At 38.5% G+C, this 19,661-nt stretch overlaps 1 protein-coding gene across 7 annotated transcripts in view; it reads right to left on the bottom strand.

Moving 5' to 3' along the window:
- Window positions 1-19,661, bottom strand: part of INPP4B (inositol polyphosphate-4-phosphatase type II B) — a 583,153-nt gene that overhangs the window by 23,935 nt on the left and 539,557 nt on the right. For 6 of the 7 annotated variants that reach the window (XM_082838508.1, XM_082838506.1, XM_082838512.1 and 3 more), the window contains 2 exons: window positions 18,072-18,184; window positions 14,140-14,294 (listed from right to left, as the gene is read on the bottom strand). In XM_082838508.1, coding sequence (XP_082694634.1) covers window positions 14,140-14,294; window positions 18,072-18,184 — 268 coding nt within the window. Of the gene's footprint in view, window positions 1-14,139; window positions 14,295-17,113; window positions 17,164-18,071; window positions 18,185-19,661 lie in introns of those variants that run through there. The other variant, XM_082838509.1, reaches the window with a different exon arrangement.

Genomic DNA, 19,661 nt, shown 5'->3' with positions numbered 1-19,661 from the left:
GTTCATTGCAATTTACTTTTTCGTTTTAGTTATTTTATTTGGGTCATAAGTCTTACAAGGGTGCCAAATTCATTTTGAAAAAAAAAAAAAGTGGCTTTATTCTCTGAAGTGGATTTAGGCTATTTCCTCAAACACAGGGATCTAACCTTGCCCCAGTCATTTCTGTTTAAATTCTCACTGTTGCTCAGAGAAGCACATCTTCTCACAGTGGAATTGGTTCAGGCTCAAGAAAGGAATGTCCTGTTTTACTCCAGCATGCCTGCCCTTGCAAACCATCACGCTACATCCAAGTAGAGAACCTTCCACTGAAGAACCTTCCACTGAAAACCCTTCCACCAAACTTAATTAAAGGGCTGGTATAGACTTAAGTACAATATCTAGATTAAGAAATAATTACTTTATTAGCCTATATTCACCTACCTAAGATTTTGCCAAGTTTTGGACTAGAAGATACCTAGCTTCCCTTTCCACATGGGTTCAACAGAAAAACATATTCTAGACCTCAGGTATATGTCTTGATATATGGAAAAAACAATGTTGATGATACTTGTTCAGATTCTTCAGTAAAATTTCTTTTTTTTTTTTTTTTTTTTTGCGGTACGTGGGCCTCTCACTGTTGTGGACTCTGCCGTTGCGGAGCACAGGCTCCGGACGCGCAGGCTCAGCGGCCATGGTTCACGGGCCCAGCCGCTCCGCGGCATGTGGGATCTTCCCGGACCGGGGCACGAACCCGTGTCCCCTGCATTGGCAGGCGGACTCTCAACCACTGCGCCACCAGGGAAGCCTTCTTCAATAAAATTTTCGATCTAAGTTGAAATACTATATTTTGCTCTTAGATATCTTGGTACTAACAGAGATATAAGGCCACACGAGGATAATGGCACAAAAGGTTTCTTTTATATGTGAATAAGAATGCTGCCTCAGTAGTCATTTATTTATTTTTTGGAAGGGCATGGCAAGAATATCAGATTGCCAAGCATTTTCCTTTGGAGGAGAGGTCAACGTCTATGGGGACAGACTAACTTCCTTGTAGCAACTTTTCTTTTAGCTGCCAAGGAAAATATTGAGTCCAGATGATCTAGCGAGCAGAAGGCCTGCCTCTGTAGGAGAGAGAAAGCTCTTCCTGCCTGGAAGACCCCTACCAACCACTATGGCCGAGGGGTCCACGAGACATGAAAGTTGACATATGCCTTTACTTCATCGAACCTTACCTAAATCAGAAAGCTTCTTTTTTCCCCTATCTTCCACACACACAGGTCCAGATTCTTTCAAGATCTTTTAGTTTTGCTTTTTCTTGATTGTGATAAAATGAATTAAATCAAAATTTTGCTCCCATTACTAATCAAACTCTAGGAGGAAATTAGCAGAGTTCAGCAACATACTAGCAAAATGTGCTAATACCATTTTAACATTTAGTTGGAGATAAGGATATTCAAAGGGCAATTACTTATTTTTAAATTGCACTCAAAATTTAAAAAATACACACACATAAATTCATTTTTCATTAGCACTAATATATCAACAGCCCCAAATTCTTAAAGCTTTTTAAAATATGGGATATTTCTCATTTTCCTTTCATCCCAGAGTCCACACCAAGATTGTTAGTGTTTCCTTCTTTTGTTATTCAAGCGATGTGAGCGAAGGTGGCAAAAGACACAGACACATTTATCATAAAACTATATAAAGCAGATTGCAAAAAAAAACATGACTTTCTTTTACCTTGCCGTAAATAGAAACAAAATAGTTTCCATTTTCCATTATGATCTGAAACCGTAACCTCAGTAACATAAGGTTTTAATTTATAAAGGAACGTCAAGTATTGCCCTTTGGGGAGGTTATAACAGACTACATGAATATCAAATAGTATTACCTTCTGAAAATAGATTTATTTAGCCCCCAAATAAAGCTTCATGATTTAGAATTAATTTCCAATTACGTAGGGCATCTATACTCTTGTTCAGGAACCACACAATTTATTAGCAACTTTTAAATTATTAACATGGGCAATAAAATCATATTTATGTAATCCAACCCCAGAGGAAAACGATTAAACTCAGCAAATGCTTATTGGAATTTGGGCTTTCCACACATTTCTCATGTGGTCAAGCTGAACCCATGGCAAGTCTACACAGCTGCCTCAGTTGCCTTTTGACTTTATGACCATGTAATATTTGATCACATGGACCTTGCATATATGTACGTGAGACTTCTGTTTTCTTATAGAAAAAATGGTTTTCCTTTTTATATAGGGATTGGAGGTCAGTAGGAGTTTTCAATAAATGTATCTATTTCAAGGGCAGCTGCTGTAAAATCAATTCATTCTTGTGAAGAGGAAGGCGCCCCCTCCTTTTCTGGCAAAAATAATATCTCTCGACAGCTCTAATATGCCTTTTTCTCACTTTTGTTCTAGTCTTTCCAAGAGAAAAAAAAATCTTTATCACAAAATCAAAAAAAAACCCAACTATCTGTTACAAAGATTCCATCTCTGAATTTGTTATAAAATTAAGTTAGGGAACAGAAACTGAACAACAGATGATATCTATTGTATTTCTATTTTCTAGAGCAAGACAGCAGTCAAGGTGATTTTCAAACTCTGAAGCACACAAAAATATCATGCCATTATTTTCTCAAATAGTTGAGAAGACAGACATCACTTTGAAAACACATAAATTCAGTTCTTATGTGTAAGAGACTAGATTTTTTTTTTCTGCTGTTAGAAAAAACTCCAAATCAGTATTATTCAACTTGATTTGATGAGTGCTAAGAGCAGATTTAGGAAAAGCCTTAAGCCTAGCAGGTAGGGAATGCTTCATGTGATTTTATTCTTAAGTATTCACATCCCACCTTGTTGGGGTTTTTTTTTTTGCGGTACGCAGGCCTCTCACTGTTGCGGCCTCTTCCGTTGCGGAGCACAGGCTCCGGACGCGCAGGCTCAGCGGCCATGGTTCACGGGCCCAGCCGCTCCGCGGCACGTGGGATCCTTTCGGACCGGGGCACGAACCCGCGTCCCCTGCATCGGCAGGCGGACTCTCAACCACTGCGCCACCAGGGAAGCCCCCCACCTTGTTTTAAAAGGAATTTAAGACAGTCTAAATGGATACATAAAATTTAGTAAGATATCAAGAATGGATTGTGAGAAAGTTATATCAGGGCAAGGGTTATGTCATAAAACTGAACTAGGAATGAGGCCACTATATTAAAAAAGAAAAAGCTTATTAAAGGATGCTATACATTTGAAGTGTTCACAACACTTACGTTACTCATTTTCAGTTGAAAATATCATAAGTCAAAAATGCGTTTAATACATCTAACCTACAGATCATTATAGCTTAGCCTAGACTACCTTAAACACATTCAGAACACTTACATTAACCTACAGTTGCACAAAAATCATCTAACACAAAGCTTATTTTATACAGCCTTGAATATCTCATATCAGTTATTAAATACTGTACTGAAAAACAGAATGGCTCTAAGTGTATCAGCAGTTTCCCCTCATGATCCCGTGGCTGAATGGCAGCTGTGGCTGCCCTGCCAGCATCACGAGAGATTATCTGTGCTGCATATCACTAGCCCTGGGAAAAGAGTAAAATTCCAAGTACAGTTTCTACTCAATGCGCATTCCTTTTGCACCATTGTAAAGTCCCCAAATCCTAAGACAAACAGTCTTAAGCCAGGGACTGTCTGTACTTACTTCACCTGACATCCTGCTGTCCACTCAGCTGTCTCCATGGTTAGATTTTAGAGGATTCAGTGCAGTGAAATCCCCAAAACAATGCTGTGATACTTGAGAACTATCACATGCGACTTGTTACTACGAATCAGCTACCGATTTTGTAAATGATATGTTTTATAAATTACACCCTTGATCCTTATAAAGATGTCATTCACATTCACATAAATTCTGATGGGCTCAATGAATGGAAGAGAATGCGGTGTCATTGTGCATAATATATTTTGCCCATAGAACTTGAGATCATTACCCTCGGGTATAAATGTATCACACTGGGCATTTGAACTTCTTTGTCGTCTGTGATTTTCTGATCAGGAGAAAAGTTTACAGTATTTTGGCTGCTTTTTCATAAACTCTATTGCCTCTCAGTCCAGTTTTCATTAGACAGTAGCCTGTGAAGACTTTCAGTTTGTTACCCTGGGCTAGAGACTGGAGCACTACAACCAAAATTCAGGTTAGAAGGAGGATTGAAACCCTGTTAATGACAGTGTTTACCCGAATACAGTAAGCTCTTTGATGAAGACAGGAATTTTTACGCGGTACACTGACAATGCATTGATTTTTAATACCTTGGGATTTATTCTCACGTGCATTAGGACAAACAAAAACATAACAATTGTATGAATTCATGAACATCCCTGCCCAGGTCAAGGCTAAAATAAATGATTGTTCATGCAACACTTGTGGAAAAAAACCTTTGGGTGGTTAAATGAATGACTGAGATTTGGGAAGCACTATTGTATGGGAACAGAATGCCCTAACAAACTTGTAAACTTTAAAAGCAAACAGAATCTGAGATAGAACTACGATATTTGTTCCATATCCACATGTTTAATTCCAAATTGTTTCTCTCCTTGAACATGGCTTTCAAGTTCAACGATATGAGGCTACACCACTAGCTTAAGCCTTGACTTTTGTGTCTCAACCTTCTGGGAGCATAAATAAACTTGCTGGGTTTCGGCATAACTGCTCTGCACACATCATTCAGGCCTGGGCTGCCTGCATCTCTGGCTTCTGTAATGCGAACAAGCCCTTTCTAGGACAGGTTCCTGCTGTACCTCATTTTCCAAGTGCAAAGGCATCAATCGTCTCCCTAATCACCTGTTAGGTTTTTGTTGTGTCTCAGCTGGAAATTTCCTTCCCTTGTCTAAAGTGGAGTTCAAAAAAGTCTCAGATCACATCACAGGCTCCTGTCAAAACACTGTGCATTTTTCTTTCCAAATCCAAGAGACCCTTCTGTCCTATTTCACTGTGCTTTCATTTTTAAAGAAAATAAACAAAACAAATAAAAATATTTTTTAAAAACTACCACTCCTGAAACCCTCTTTTCTGAAACTTAAACACCATAAACCAGTGCCTTACAAAGTCACATTTTTAAAAGTCACAGTTATATGCAAACCCTCTGTATATGAAGCAATAAAGATGAGCTACCAAAAGTGAAAACCAAGATGGCCAAGATGTTTAGAAAGATGTTCAATATCACTTATTATTGGGAAAATACAAATTAAGCCAAAACAGCACTTTTTACCCACTGGATTGGTAAAAATTCTTGTCGTACAAATATTGGGGCTTGTGGAAACATGGGAGCATGTGTGCGTGGCTTGTGGGATATAAATTAGTATAGCTATTTTGAAGGACAATCTGGTAGCATCTAGTAAAATTGAAAATATAAATACCACCCATTCCACTTATACGTTTATGTACCTTCATACTGTGTTCATAGTTATACATGTGACTATGTCTATTACACTGTTGCTTATAGTACCAAAACATCAGAAACAACCTAAAATTCAATAGGGGAATAGGTAAATTGTGTTCTATTCATACAAAGGAATACTATACAGCTATTAAAAGGGGAGAACTAGACCTTGTATATGAACATAGATCTCAAAAACATGATATCAGCTCAAGAATATGAGTCGTTGAAGGTGACACACACTACGAGACCAGTTATGGAAACGAAAACACCCAACGCATATGATGAATTAATAAATAATATTCTTAGCCTTAACCACTTAGATATTCCTAGTCAAGACCTCCTAACTCTTCCTTGCTACTTACCTAAATTGTACTCATCCTCAAGACACAGTTCAAATCCTACCTCCCTCAGGACCACCCAACCCACAATGATTCCTTTTCTCCTCTGATCCACTCTAATAATAATAGTTTTAGGCATGTGACCTCATCTATCTCATATTCTCATTGTGGGGATTAATAAAGGTTCCTCACATAGGATGTTTCATGTAGTTCTTAGTGCATAGCAAGAACTCATTGACCCTTAGTTGCTATTATTATTACAAGTTTATGTCTCCCTTTGCTTAGTCTGGTACACTGCCATAGTAGATACTCAATAAATGTTTACATTTGCCTACGAATATGATGGTGACATGTTTCTGCTAATGATTACGTTTGCCCAGGTCATTTCCTGAGGTGGGGTCCTGGCTCATTATTTACTGAATATTCAGTAAAGTCTGTGGGCATTCAGGAATTGGACATTCCCAAGTTCCACTGGCTGAGTGCTCTCTGGGGACCACAGATGAGTGCTAACCTCCTATTTCAGGCTCAGCTGATCCTAGATTCCCCTGAAGTTATTAGTTGAGCTCTAGCAAAGCTTACAGACCTTCTAGCCCAAAGTCACTGAAAGAGTTTAAGCCTCTTAGAAAACAAGTATTAATCCTGGGATTTTTCTTCTAAGATCTTGAACACCAGGAAAATTCCTCAATTTCAGGAGTCTCAGAGGAGGCACTTTTAGACAAACACGGGACAGGAAAGGTTAAGTAGGGTAGGTAAAAATGGAGAAAGCATGGAGAACAGGGTAACACTTATTAAGCATAACACCTAATATCTGCCGGGCATAGAGAATTCAAATAGGTGACGTCATTTAACACAACACCTACAGGAGAGAGAGAGAGATAGTTACTCCTGGTTTACGGATGAGGAAACTGAGGCCTGGAGATTCATTAACTTAAAAGCGGCACAGAAAATAATTGCTGGAATAAGGATTTAATCCCAGGTCTTCTTGACTTTAAGAACCTGTGTTTGTGGCAGAAGTTAAATCTATTTAAATTAGATTCATTTACATGTTATTTCATTAAATTAAATGAAAAGCACATATTCCATACACTTATATGTCTAGGTCCTCAGTTAATAATTTGAGGAACTGAGAGAAGTGACTTATTTGGAAAGGTGTGTCTAAAGCTTGTAACGGCTCTGAATGATAAGCTGCATACTTATAGGGTCTCAAGTCACTAGTACTTGAAAACAAAATTAAATACCAAACAAATTAGAGAAAAGAAACAGACCTCAAAACTACTACTTTTTAGTAGGAAAGTAATCTGACACACATAAATGTATGAAGAAGATAGCCTAAAATTAGCACAAACATTTTGTTCAGGAAGTTGAAAGTTTTTTTGTAGGTCATTCTTTGATTTCTCTAGTAAGAGCAGTTCTTTTGTGGTGGTTCATCTGTGGCTATCTTGTTAAGGGATATTTGCTCTAACATGATTTCTATAGAAGTGTACTCTCTGCAGCATCTTTCATCTTACCAGCAGCTGAAGCAACAACATCCTAAGTGGGGTAAGTTTTCACGTAATTATTAGCATGCCTAAGAAGACAGTGACTTCATCTGGGCTTATTACTGTTACTTGTCACAGATACGGACTGAAATAATGCAGCAAACACACCACTGAAACTCTCAAGGGAAGAGATAAGACTAAGTGATAATGGAGAAACTGCTCCGGCTCGGGCTGTTCTACATAAACACATCCTTTTCCAACAGTCAAGAGACAACTGAAAGCTTCAATTACCTATGTCTGCAATGCTTCTTATTCACTTCAATATTTGAAATAGGGGATAATATGAAATAAGGGGAGCTCTTCTCCAACTAATACAATCAAAAGTAAAAAAAAAAAAAGCCAAAGTGGAAACAAGACTAAGGAAAGAAGGAAGACATAAATGACCTTTGTGACTCAAAAACAAATCCCACAAAGGGAGTCATGAGAAATAAAACCTATACTGACATCAGTTGATTAAGGTCACTTATTTATAAAGCAGAACATTTCATAAATTACACTCCCCGACACATAAACTTCATGTTGAGGATACGACATTCAGCAGGATAATAAAAATAAGGCTGATGGGCCTTTTAATCCCTCTCTTGTGAATTAAATATTTACTAAAATAGAATGATTACAGCCCTGTATCTTAAGGGTAGTAAATAGGTTGTATGCTGAAGCATACCCTGATTAGTCTTGCTAATGGCATACCAACTATCTTAACTTTAAAGAGCCATTATAGAATGACAGATGGAAGAATAATGTAACATAAGGAAAATAAAAGTTACAGACAGACAACTAAGCAATATGGTGTCACACTGCTACACTGTATATACCCAAAATCCTAGAGTTCCTCTTAAGGGAAAATAACAGTGCACTGGCATTTTCATTTACTTTTTAGTGGCAATTAAATTTCCTGACACAATTATTTTTTGATAAAACATGACATTTTATAATCCAGTCAAATTTTATTATTTTCCAATCCAATCCCAATCACCTATTAATCAAATATAAGTTTGAAAGTCCCTACTAAATATGCTTTTTGCAAACGCATTGTGACAAGATGGCTCTTAGCATTCAATGGTGATTCCATAAGAAACAACTGAGTGCTGATACTGAGACCGGGGACGCATTCTCCCTTTCTTTTTAAAAATAAAAATCTGCCGATTATTCAGCCACCATTTCATAAATTCCTGCCACAGATGATCAAGGGAGAATTTGGCGATACACATACACTTCAAAACTCAAAGAAAGGATAGTTATACCAGGCTTATAGTCATACCACAAAGCCATTAAAATCAATTCCTGAATGGTGGCTGGTTTAAATGAGGCAGACTTTAGTCAAGCAGTCCTCAACCCCGGCTCTATCCCAGAACCTAGTCTGTGGTGGGACTCCTGTGAGAATCATTGTTTTGGTCTTATAACATAGGCAACTGCTAAGAGTTCCTTACAGAGTCAGACCTACCCACTCCTTGCCAACTTCCTAATCTGAAGAGGATCTTGCGCCATTTCAGTCAAACAGACTGTAAGTAGCAGCACGTGTCGGAAGTGTGAAGCTATAAGTAATACTGGATATGTAAGAAAAGAGAGAGTCTGAAATTTTAAAAAACTGTACAGAGGGTATAATGACAAGTTGAAATTATGATAGAGTAATCATGGTTCCGGCATACAAAAATGCAGTGGGGCGGCCATTGAGGACCTGGTCTCCGACAAGTCTCTGCACCACTGGGGACCTGAACTTCCTTTGAGCTGTACCAGACCCAAGGACACCCCTAGCCGTGTTCAGAACAATACCTGCCAGCTGCAACCTAGGGTCTCAAGGTCTTCCACTGTAACTATGCAACCGTTTGGGATCCCAACCAATCCTCACTTAACAAGCACGCTGCCTCTTGCCAGCTCCAATTATAATTCTTGATAAACAACTCATGTAACTAACTGTAACCTTGTGGGGTTCTGCCTTTATAAGTCTCCCCCATTTTGTAGTCTGGTAGGACACAATTCAGATGCCTGTGGAATCTGTGTCTCCCGGGCTGCAGCCCTAAATAAACACCTTTTTATTTCACGTCTGTCTCTAAAGTTTTCGTTGACAGATTCAGACTGTGCGTTAAGGTGGATGGTTTGTGGCCTGTTTGTTTTTGAATTTGAGTTGAAACCTCTCCAAAACTTTCACTTTCATCTTCTGGAACTTTTGCTTATAAATATGTCACAGCTGAGCAATAATTTCATTTGCTTATTTCCAAATGCCCATGTATGCACAAAACTTCCTTATAGGACTTGAACATTTTAGAAACCTATGTTATTCATTCACTCACTCATTGAGTATTTATTGAGAACCTACTCTAACTAGGCATTATTCTAGGTACTGATCATTAAAATATAGCAGTGAACAAGATAACAAAAGTCCCCACTCTCATGAACCTTACTCTGGTGAGGGGACTTCTGAACAAGCAGGTAGATGAAGCTTTATTTCTTTGTATCTATAACGTTCCTCTCATCCATAAATAATTTGAAAATTTAACAGATAGAAGCACTATACAGTAGAAAAATTTAATATAGATAAGGAAAAAACTAAAACTACAAAAACAACATTGATATTATAACCCCGGTGAACTTTTAAAACTATCCAGAGTAAATAGCCTGAAAGGTGGTTAGTATAATTCAAACATAAAATAAACTGCAATTGATGTCAAATAAAATAAAAAACTTTAATACATTTAAAAACGTAAAAATCAAACTCCTTTAAAACACTAGCTTTTTTTTTTTTAATCCAGTGTGTGTCCTGGAATATTTGTAAAGTTCTTAAAAATTCTGGATCCCTGGATCCACCTGAATGATAAACTGCACAGGGTCCAAATATACGTAGTTTTGTAATGTTCCAGAAGCAGCCACTGTCTGGAGGCTGGGACTGTCCATCAGACGGCAGAGCAAAGAGCTCTGCAAATCCTCTTCCTCCTCCCAAAACCATGACACTGAAAAATATTGTCAAAACCAACCATTTCAGGACCCTAATAATAAGCCAAAGACAAGCAACAAGTGGAAAAGTTTCTTCTTGGAAAACTGCTGACTGGCAAGTCTGTGGTCTTTCTGCCTGGGGCGGCTCCCACCCCGCCCCTCTCAGCTAAACCTCTACCAGGGAGAGGCTGCGAGGGAAACTGGCAACTTTGCTGCCCCAGGGTCTGAGTGCATTGGAAGTGAAGAGTAGAAAAGCCTACTCCCAGGCAGTCTGAAGCATTAGCTTCCTTGGAGGCAAACAAATGCTGACTGCCAACCTCACAGCTGGCCTGAGCCTGCACTCCCACTTGGGCTACTCCCCAGACCAGTGGACTAGCCATGAATGTAATGGGCAATGAGATCCTGGACATGAGAGAACCGTGGAGGGCTTTGATCAATTTCCACACATCCTGGGTTGACCAGTAGGACCTAATAGGGCCTGGTGGAAAGAAAAGGCAGGATGGATACGAAAACTCCTGAATTTGAACATGTTTCCCAGTCCATACACAGATATATCAGCAGAGGTTGAAAGCCTTACTGGATTGAACTGTTTGAGCACAACTTCTGGCTAATCACTGACTGACCACTGAACTACGGAGACCCAAGTGCAACCCTAGGAAACAAGGCTTAGACATAAAAGTAAGAACTGAACCACTATCTCTGAACATAATTGAAAATACAATTTTAAAAACAGATGAAAAAGTTGCTACACGGTTCTGAAAAACAGAAGGCAGCAGAATGAATTCCTATTTGGACTGTTCTTTGTTTATTCAACCACTATTTATATTTATTTCAATCTGGACCAGACACTGTGCTCAAATGCCCAGATACGATAGTGAACATGACAGAGAAGGTAGAAATTAAAGAGTTAACATTTTAGAACTAGAGTTTGTTCTTCAAGGTCTCAGGATTTGGGCAGACCACTCTGGTCTTGCACACAGTCTCCAATTTCGAAAAGTACATGGTTCTTATGATTCATATGACTTACATAATGTTTCAACTAACAGATGTGAAGTAGTCAAATACATCACCAAATAATTATGGGATTGACATATATACACTAATATGTATAAAACAGATAACTAATAAGAAACTGTTGTATAAAAAATAAATAAATAAAATTTATAAAAAAAGAAAAAAACAACTAAGGAAAACAACAAGGTCCTACTGTATAGCACAGGATAAAAAATGTAACTAAGGCATCTGTGTTTTAGTGCTGGCTCTAGTATTTTCTGAGTAGTCTTTGCTGAAACACTCTGCAGAACTCAGTTTCATTATTCATAAGGTGAAGCAGGTTTGACTAAATTTTTAAGGTGACTCCTTGACCTCAAATTCTATGATTATTTGTAAGGGCATACAATAATACACATTAACATAAAAAATACTTACAAGAAACCTAGCCAGGCTTACTTTAATGAATGCAATCCATCCATAATTAGCACAGCATTTGTAAACACACGCACAGTTTCAAAGTGGTATTTAAAGAGCTTATTTTCTTAAATAGATAAAACATTGCATTTGAAAGCTTATTTACAAGATTTTAATATATGGTATTGGAGTCAAACCGTATGTCATAATATATTCAGAAAAAATACGAGGCTCATAATTGCCTAGATTTGATTGTCTCAGGAAGATCATGACCTTTGATATTTATTTTCTTAACAAATATCGTAGAGTGATCCCTGTGTCTCAAACGTTGATCTAATCACTTTACACATATCAATTCATTTAATCCTGGAGACACTCCTAAGAAGGGCTACTATTATTAGCATGTCTATTTTCACACAAGGGAAGATGGAGGCAACAAGAGGTTGACTAACTTGCCTCAGGCACTAAGAGGCAGGATGAGATTAACTTCCTCTTGGCTGCTAAGTGGCACGGGCCTGGATTCAAACTCAGGTCAGCTGGCTCCGAAGCCACATTCTCTCATCTGCTCTGCCCTGTGGCCAGAGCTTACAAACCTATGGGCTTGTGATGTAAGACAGTACCCAAAGAGGGAAAGGACATCAGTTATTCAAGACAATAACACGTCTATTTCCCTTAAACACATGCACGCACGAACACACACACACACAAGCCCTCACACTCTCATGCAGCCCTCACAGAGACACAAAACCAAAGGATAAATCTGGCAGATTTGAATTTCACTAGAGTAGTGGGGATATGGACGTTAAGATCTTTAGTATTTTTGGATTAAATTTCTAGTGCCTTACTTTTATTTCACAATCCTAAACTAAATCCTCATAAATGTTATGTCATTAGCAAATGTGTTGTATATATAATGTCAGGTCCATACAACCTTTATGCTATTCCCAAATATGTAGTTTTATAGTTCAACATATATATGACAGATATGCCCTTTATTTACGGATTGGGAAAAATTACCTTTCTAATGTAAGGGTCCTCTCTTACCCCTACCTTAAATAAACAAGTAACAGTTTCACCTTCCAGATAATTTATGCTGGTTGAATCATTTTAACCCTCTAGGGTTTCTGGCCTGTAACATCATGTGCTCTACCCTCCTCACCTGGCATCTTTGTTCCATCCATGGTGACATTTGTACTTTTTAAATGCACATTAGAAGATTTTATACTCAGATTCTGAACCTTCCCCTGTGAGTGTTGAGAGATTATTATTGAAAAAAGTCTTTTATGACAACCAAACATGTTTCGTATGGCGGAGATGCTCATGTCAGGCCTTGAAGATATCCTCATACATTTATCCAAAAATTATGGTAGAACTCCACTGAGCAACGAAAATGCCAAGAGACATGAAATGGGGTAAAAGAGAGGACTTCAGAACCCTCTCATTAGCCGGGAAAACATACAGCATAGAAGGAGCGCAGGCAAGCATCACCCTCTCCATGGAAAGAGTGTAGCAGTTAAAAGAAAAGTGGAGCTAATGACATGCCAGATAAGAAGCAGCCCTCTCAGAGCATCACATGACTTTCCTTTCTGGGATCAGGGAGCCTGTCCCATGTTTCCTGTTGTGCTCCTGAGTCGGTCTTTGTGGCAAAGAGACAAGTTTGCTAAAGTTTTTAATTAACGTATGTCCTTGCTGACAGCTGTTGTGAATGAGGCACTTTTTCTTTCCCATTATGGCTTAGACTTTAGATTTAATTACTGTGGAAATGAATCAAGAAACATGACTTCAGGCAGAATATTTTAAATGTCAGCAGAGTAACCATATTAATTCTCAATCTTAAAGGAGCCGTGTAATCCCATCTTTATTATGAGTGATGTGAAAATAATTTTAGGAAGGAGGTTAAAGACAGGAAGACCCTGCAAGCTATGGGAAGATCACCTGTTAGTTGCCATTTTTTGGATAGCTGTTTTGTTTGCATAACGACTTAGTTTTATTTTGTGCATACACATAACGACTTGTATGAAAAGGGACTGTGCTCTTCAAGTGTTATATGTGAAAGGACCGGAGCCCTTCAACTTAGGTCTAAATGTATTCATGAAATATATCTTCCATTCAGATGATCAAAATCTGGCCACATTTTTTTTATTGCCTAAAATGACTATTCACTTAAAATTATGTTATCTCTCATGTCATCAGCTCTAAGCCATGGAAATGCAGTGAAGTAACTAAATGTTTAGTCCTCCAGTAAAATACATATTTGGAAAAAAAAAACAAACCCAAACTTTAAAATGACCTAAAAGAAACAATGACGTCCTATTATATAGCACAGGGAACTATATGCAATATCCCATGATAAATGATAATGAAAAGAAAAGAATATATATGTATAACTAAATCACTTTGCTGTACAGCAGAAATTAACAAATATTGTAAATCAACTATACTTCAATAAAATATTTTTTAAAAAAGAAAAAAAGTTGAAGACATATGGGGTACCTTCTCATACAATCCAGTGCTCGGATAAAGAAGTCCTTGTGTAACTGGTGTTCATCCCTCAAGATTGAGCATTGTTCAAGCGTCACTGACATCGACGTCCTGTCTTTGGCACTTTTACAACAGGTGAAACGGATGCCATTTAGTTTGCGACAAATCTGTAACAGACATATACACGATTTATTGTTTACTCGCAGATTAAAGTGTCAGAGTCCTCTAGACACTTCTAGTCTAAACCCACCAAATTTATGTTAATTTATGAAAATTAACTGGTTCAATCTGCCTATAGAATGGAAACATATTACCTTTTCATTTCAAAAGCTAGTGGAATAGATTTAATTTATTTAGCTCTTTGTACATGAGGTGTGGGGCTGTTGAAGGCATATAAGATGGTAAATATCCAGCAGAGGCAGCAAGGCTCTCTGAGAGGGCATCTAAGCTGCAGGGGATAATGATAATCACAGCTCAGAAGCAATATCTTAATAGTGAAGGGGAAAAAAATAATCTGTATTTCCTGGATCAGCCCCTTGATTTGAATCTTACATAGCTAATACCTTCTTACTATATATTTAAAATAACCTTTACTAATCTCTGCTGGATGTTACGAGATTTCAAACATCCACATGGTGCCAAGTGAAACCGATAAGGAAACCACTCATCAATGCAACTAGTAAGAATAAGGACACCAAAAATGGCCACTGTAATTGCATATCTACCGTGCACCCGGTACAATGCTAATAAATTTCATACAGATTTTGCTCTTTTAATTTAACTGCACATGAACCCTGGAGGAAAGTATAGTAATCTCATTTTACAGATGAGGAAATTGAGGTGTAGATAGGTAAGGTGCCTTATGCACAACAGAGCAGAGCCAGGATGCTGGTATAAGTCTACCTAACAAGGACCAAGTCTTTAACTTCTGTCCTGTTCTGTTTCTCTCTATAATTCTTTCTTGTTGTTATTCTGATGTAAGCCAGGAGAAGTATCTGTAAGTAGCAATAATTTATGGTCTCATTGCTTTACGGTTAACAGGTGAAGCACTCCATTCTTTTCTCTTCCCTAGTCCATGGTAAGGCATCAACAATGTTCGTCAACATGCACTTAAGATACATTTACTCTGATGAAATACAGGCCTGCTTTACTATCTGCCATTGAGGAGGCCTTAACAGTTGCCTGCTTTGAAGAGAGGATATAATAATACAGTTTATCAAGGGTTTTTATCATGATTTAATTGTGATTCTGACACTTAGCTTAGGAGTTACAAGTCCTTATTAGCCCTTAGGTCCTTTCTCACTATCTCCAATGTAAGTGACTAGAGAAACGTGACAGCCTGATTTCAACATGTAATCTTTTTTTTTCTTGTAGAAAACACTAACGCATTTAAATAAATAGTATTTCAAAAATTTTAATATAAAATAACAAAGGCTTGACTATATTTATAGTAACAAAATACAGACCTCAATGGTCACTTATGAGAGGTGAGTTTTAAAAAGAATGAATATTCTTTAAAATGCATTGTCACAATTGTATGCAACTATCCTACTAAGGATATTTCATGTTACAAATTTAAAATCAAGAGGAATCTGGGGCGGCCTTCCCTGATGGCGCAGTGGTCAGGAATCCGCCTGCCAATGCAGGGGACACGGGTTCAATCCCTGGTCTGGGAAGATCCCACATGCCGTGGAGCAACTAAGCCTGTGTGCCACAACTACTGAGCCTGTGCTCTAGAGCCCACGAGCCACAACTACTGAGCCCTGAGCCACAACTACTGAGCCCATGTGCCACAACTACTGAAGCCTATGCACCTAGAGCCTGTGCTCCACAACAAGAGAAGCCACCATGATGAGAGGCCCGCGCACTGCAACGGAGAGTAGTCCCCACTCGCCGCAACCAGAGAAAAGCCCATGCGCAGCAATGAAGACCCAATGCAGTCAAAAATAAAATAAAATAATAAAATAAATAAATTTATTAAAAAAAAAAGAAGCTGGGGCAATTCCATCAAAGCAGACAGGTTGGGTCTTGGTTTCTGTATTTCACAACTCTTTTGAACTATATGAGCTTAATTTAACATTAGCTTAATTTGGTATTCGGTCTTTTTAAATTTTCATTTTTTAAAATTCATTCAAGATAAAACCAAATAGCTTTACATTTTTCAATTAGAATGTAAAACATTAACAAAAGCAGTATTTCATTAATCGTTTTAAAGAAGAGAGGATAATAAAACAGAGACAGAAATAAAAACTTTTTGGAAAATGTAAAAGGGAATTTCTATATTTCTTTAAGAGTAATACCAAGGTCCCTAGTTTACAAAGAGGATATTGAAACTCATGTATCACCCTATAGACATGTTATTAATAATACAGTCAATATTCCTACAGAATGCCAAATTTGCACACTATGGGTGCTGTATATTTATCAAGGCAAGTAATCACCCATTCATGGATTCAATGGTAAGCTGTGAGTAAGCCGTATTTGGTTGGTATATACATTTCAAAAAAATTTCAGAAACGTAGGATTTATGGGAATTTTTTTTAATATATTCAAATGAGAAAACTACATGTACTAGAGAAAATATTCATTTGTGGTTCTACCTGTGCATCCTTCATTTGTCAATTTACATGACTGCACGATATGTGCATAATGACATATGTATATGTTCCTAAGTTGTCAGATGGCCTTGGGCAATGATCAAAGTACTTTTGTGCTATCATGTCATTAGTAATATAGCAAAAATAACTTACGACCTGTCTTTGTGAAATTTTCGTGAGAATTAGCAACCATAGTAGTCTTTGAAGGTATATAGAGCAGACACAGGAGAAAGAACTATTAAAAACAACCTTCATGTAATGTAGTATGATGCTAAATGGGACCAGTGTAAATGAGCTGCCTGAAAGCAACGTTTCATATTGTTACCTTTGATCTTCTTCCCTGGGGCTCCAAGAGGGCATGAAGGGAAACTAGAGCAGCTTTCCTCTGCCTTGCTTTTGGTAAATTATTTTATGTAGACTCATGGTACATTATCCATTCCTTTTTCCCAGAAGACAGTAAGTAATATTAGATTATAATTGAAGCGCTGGCAGTAGGGGGAAAGGCTTTGTCTCAAATGCTATTGATGGAGAATGAATAGCACATGTGAGAAGATCTATTACACTCAACTCCAAATTACACGAGCAATCCTGTGCAGTAAGTTCAAACACGGCGTTCATCAAAAAGATCTCCAATGTGTGCCTTTCCTGATGAAAAGATCCCTTCCTAGTGAAAGGATCTCTGGGTCTGAATGTTTAACAAAACTCATATGAGCTATACCTGAGCGGTTGCCAGATAAGAGCTTAAAAATTATAGGCATGATTTTCTCCCTCAACCTTGTAGAAACCTGGGGGGGTGGGGAAGCAGGCAGATCTTCTACCCTGAGGTTGCCATTAAATGAGAAAGAAGCATACAAAATATAGCTCATTACCTAAGAGCAATACATCAGTAATAAATTCTATGCCGATATCTAAATTGACAAACGCATTTACAAGCTCATTAACAAAACAATATGTCCAGGAGCCTTACTGAGGCTGTGAGTCAGAGATCTGATAACCACTTTCTGTTGAAACCATATGTCTCTAGAGCAGCACTTCAAAACCCTGACTGACATGGGCTATTGACATTGCAACATGCAGTAACAAGAAAATCACAGACACTTGATTTTAACCTCAAACACATCCCAAATTTATAAGAAAAGCCAATGAGTAAGATTTTTTCTCATTGAATACATCTTCTTCTATCTTGTGTTTCTGTGTATTGACAGACTAGATGCCTAACCTCCTGGATAATGGAGAATGACATCTGGTAGCCCAAAGTGCAGAGGCTGGACCCTACATAGCAGATACCCGATAACACTTGCTGATATCACGGTGACAGGGAATACCATTTGACAGGAGAGTGCCTACCGTTGCAGCCAGCCACATGATTTCTACATTCTTTCTCTTTTTGGCTTGAATATTTTGCTGGAGATTTTCTAGTAATCCTTTTAAATCATTTTGTTCTTGAAAATGTGAAATGTCTGAAAAACAAAAAAGGAGGGGAAAAAAAAGGAAACCGTATTAGTATTAAGCTGCTCATGGAGTTTTCCTTAATATATTTGCAAATGTAATTTCCATAACAACAAATACCATTTGGAGTAGAGAGTATCTGAGGATAATCATACTTATTAATCCTTCTGGTTTTATTCTTTACTTAGAAATATGCCTCAGTTTCCCTCATTCCCTATTGTGTGTAACTGGGGTAATGTCAATGGGTGATATAACACTCACCAAGAAGGGAACTGTTTTTAATAACAAAGGCTGCCTCACTTCAACCAAAGTAGAGGATATGGATGAAACATGAGATACAACCTTCCATTTTTGGCTTACTGAGCAGCTAGTCTGAATCATGAGACTATATCAAACTGAACATCTCAGAGGTGGAATTGGAAAGTTCAACCAAAACCCATGAAGTCAGTTTCTACACAGAAAGATTCCTCAAACTAGGCAATATTGACATTCTGGACTGGCTAACACTTGGTTGTAGGGAGTGGGCCTATATTCTGCATTGTGGGATGTTAAGCAGCATCCCTGACCTCTACCTTTTAGGAGCCAGTAGTATCCTTCCCATTGTGACAATCAAAAATATCTCCAGGGCTTCCCTGGTGGCGCAGTGGTTGAGAGTCCGCCTGCCGATGCAGGGGACACGGGTTCGTGCCCCGGTCCAGGAAGATCCCACATGCCGCGGAGCGGCTGGGCCTGTGAGCCATGGCTGCTGAGCCTGTGCGGCCGGACCCTGTGCTCCACAACGGGAGAGGCCACAACAGTGAGAGGCCCGTGTACCGCAAAAAAAAAAAAAAAATCTCCAGATATTGCCAAATGTTCCTTGGGGGCAAAGTCTATCCTGTTTGAGAACAGGTGCTATTAAGGAGCACAGGTATGGATGGAAAGAGGAACAACGCAAGAGGCGATAGTTAATTATATGAGATAATTGGGAAGGGAGCAAGAAGTGACTGATTGCTCAGATCTCCACACACTCATAACTAGAGCATGGGTAATCGATGGCATATGGTTTATATTAAAACCTAAGGCAGGGCTTCCCTGGTGGCGCAGTGGTTGGGAGTCCGCCTGCCGATGCAGGGGACGCAGGTTCGTGTCCCGGTCCGGGAGGATTCCACATGCCGTGGAGCGGCTGGGCCCGTGAGCCATGGCCGCTGAGCCTGCACGTCCGGAGCCTGTGCTCCGCAACGGGAGAGGCCGCAACAGTGAGAGGCCCGCGTACCGCAAAAAAAACCCCAAAAAAACAAAAACCTAAGGCAATGCACACTATGACACCAGTATTCCTGAGACTCAGTAAGATAGGATTCAAGATTAGAATATAGAGATGGAAACAAAAAGTCTAAGAGAGTGGTTGGGTTAGTACCGTACGGTATGAAAATACACTCTACTGTGTAAGCCACAAACTGACGGATGAAGAACTCCCGAGAGCTTTAATTGAGGCTAAAAACAGGAGAAAAT

The sequence above is a fragment of the Leucopleurus acutus genome (genome assembly GCF_964270905.1).
Source record: "Leucopleurus acutus genome assembly, chromosome: 4".
Classification (NCBI taxonomy): domain Eukaryota; kingdom Metazoa; phylum Chordata; class Mammalia; order Artiodactyla; family Delphinidae; genus Leucopleurus; species Leucopleurus acutus.
The sequence above is the reverse complement of the archived record's forward strand: the minus strand, read 5'-3'. Positions and strand labels throughout refer to the sequence as shown.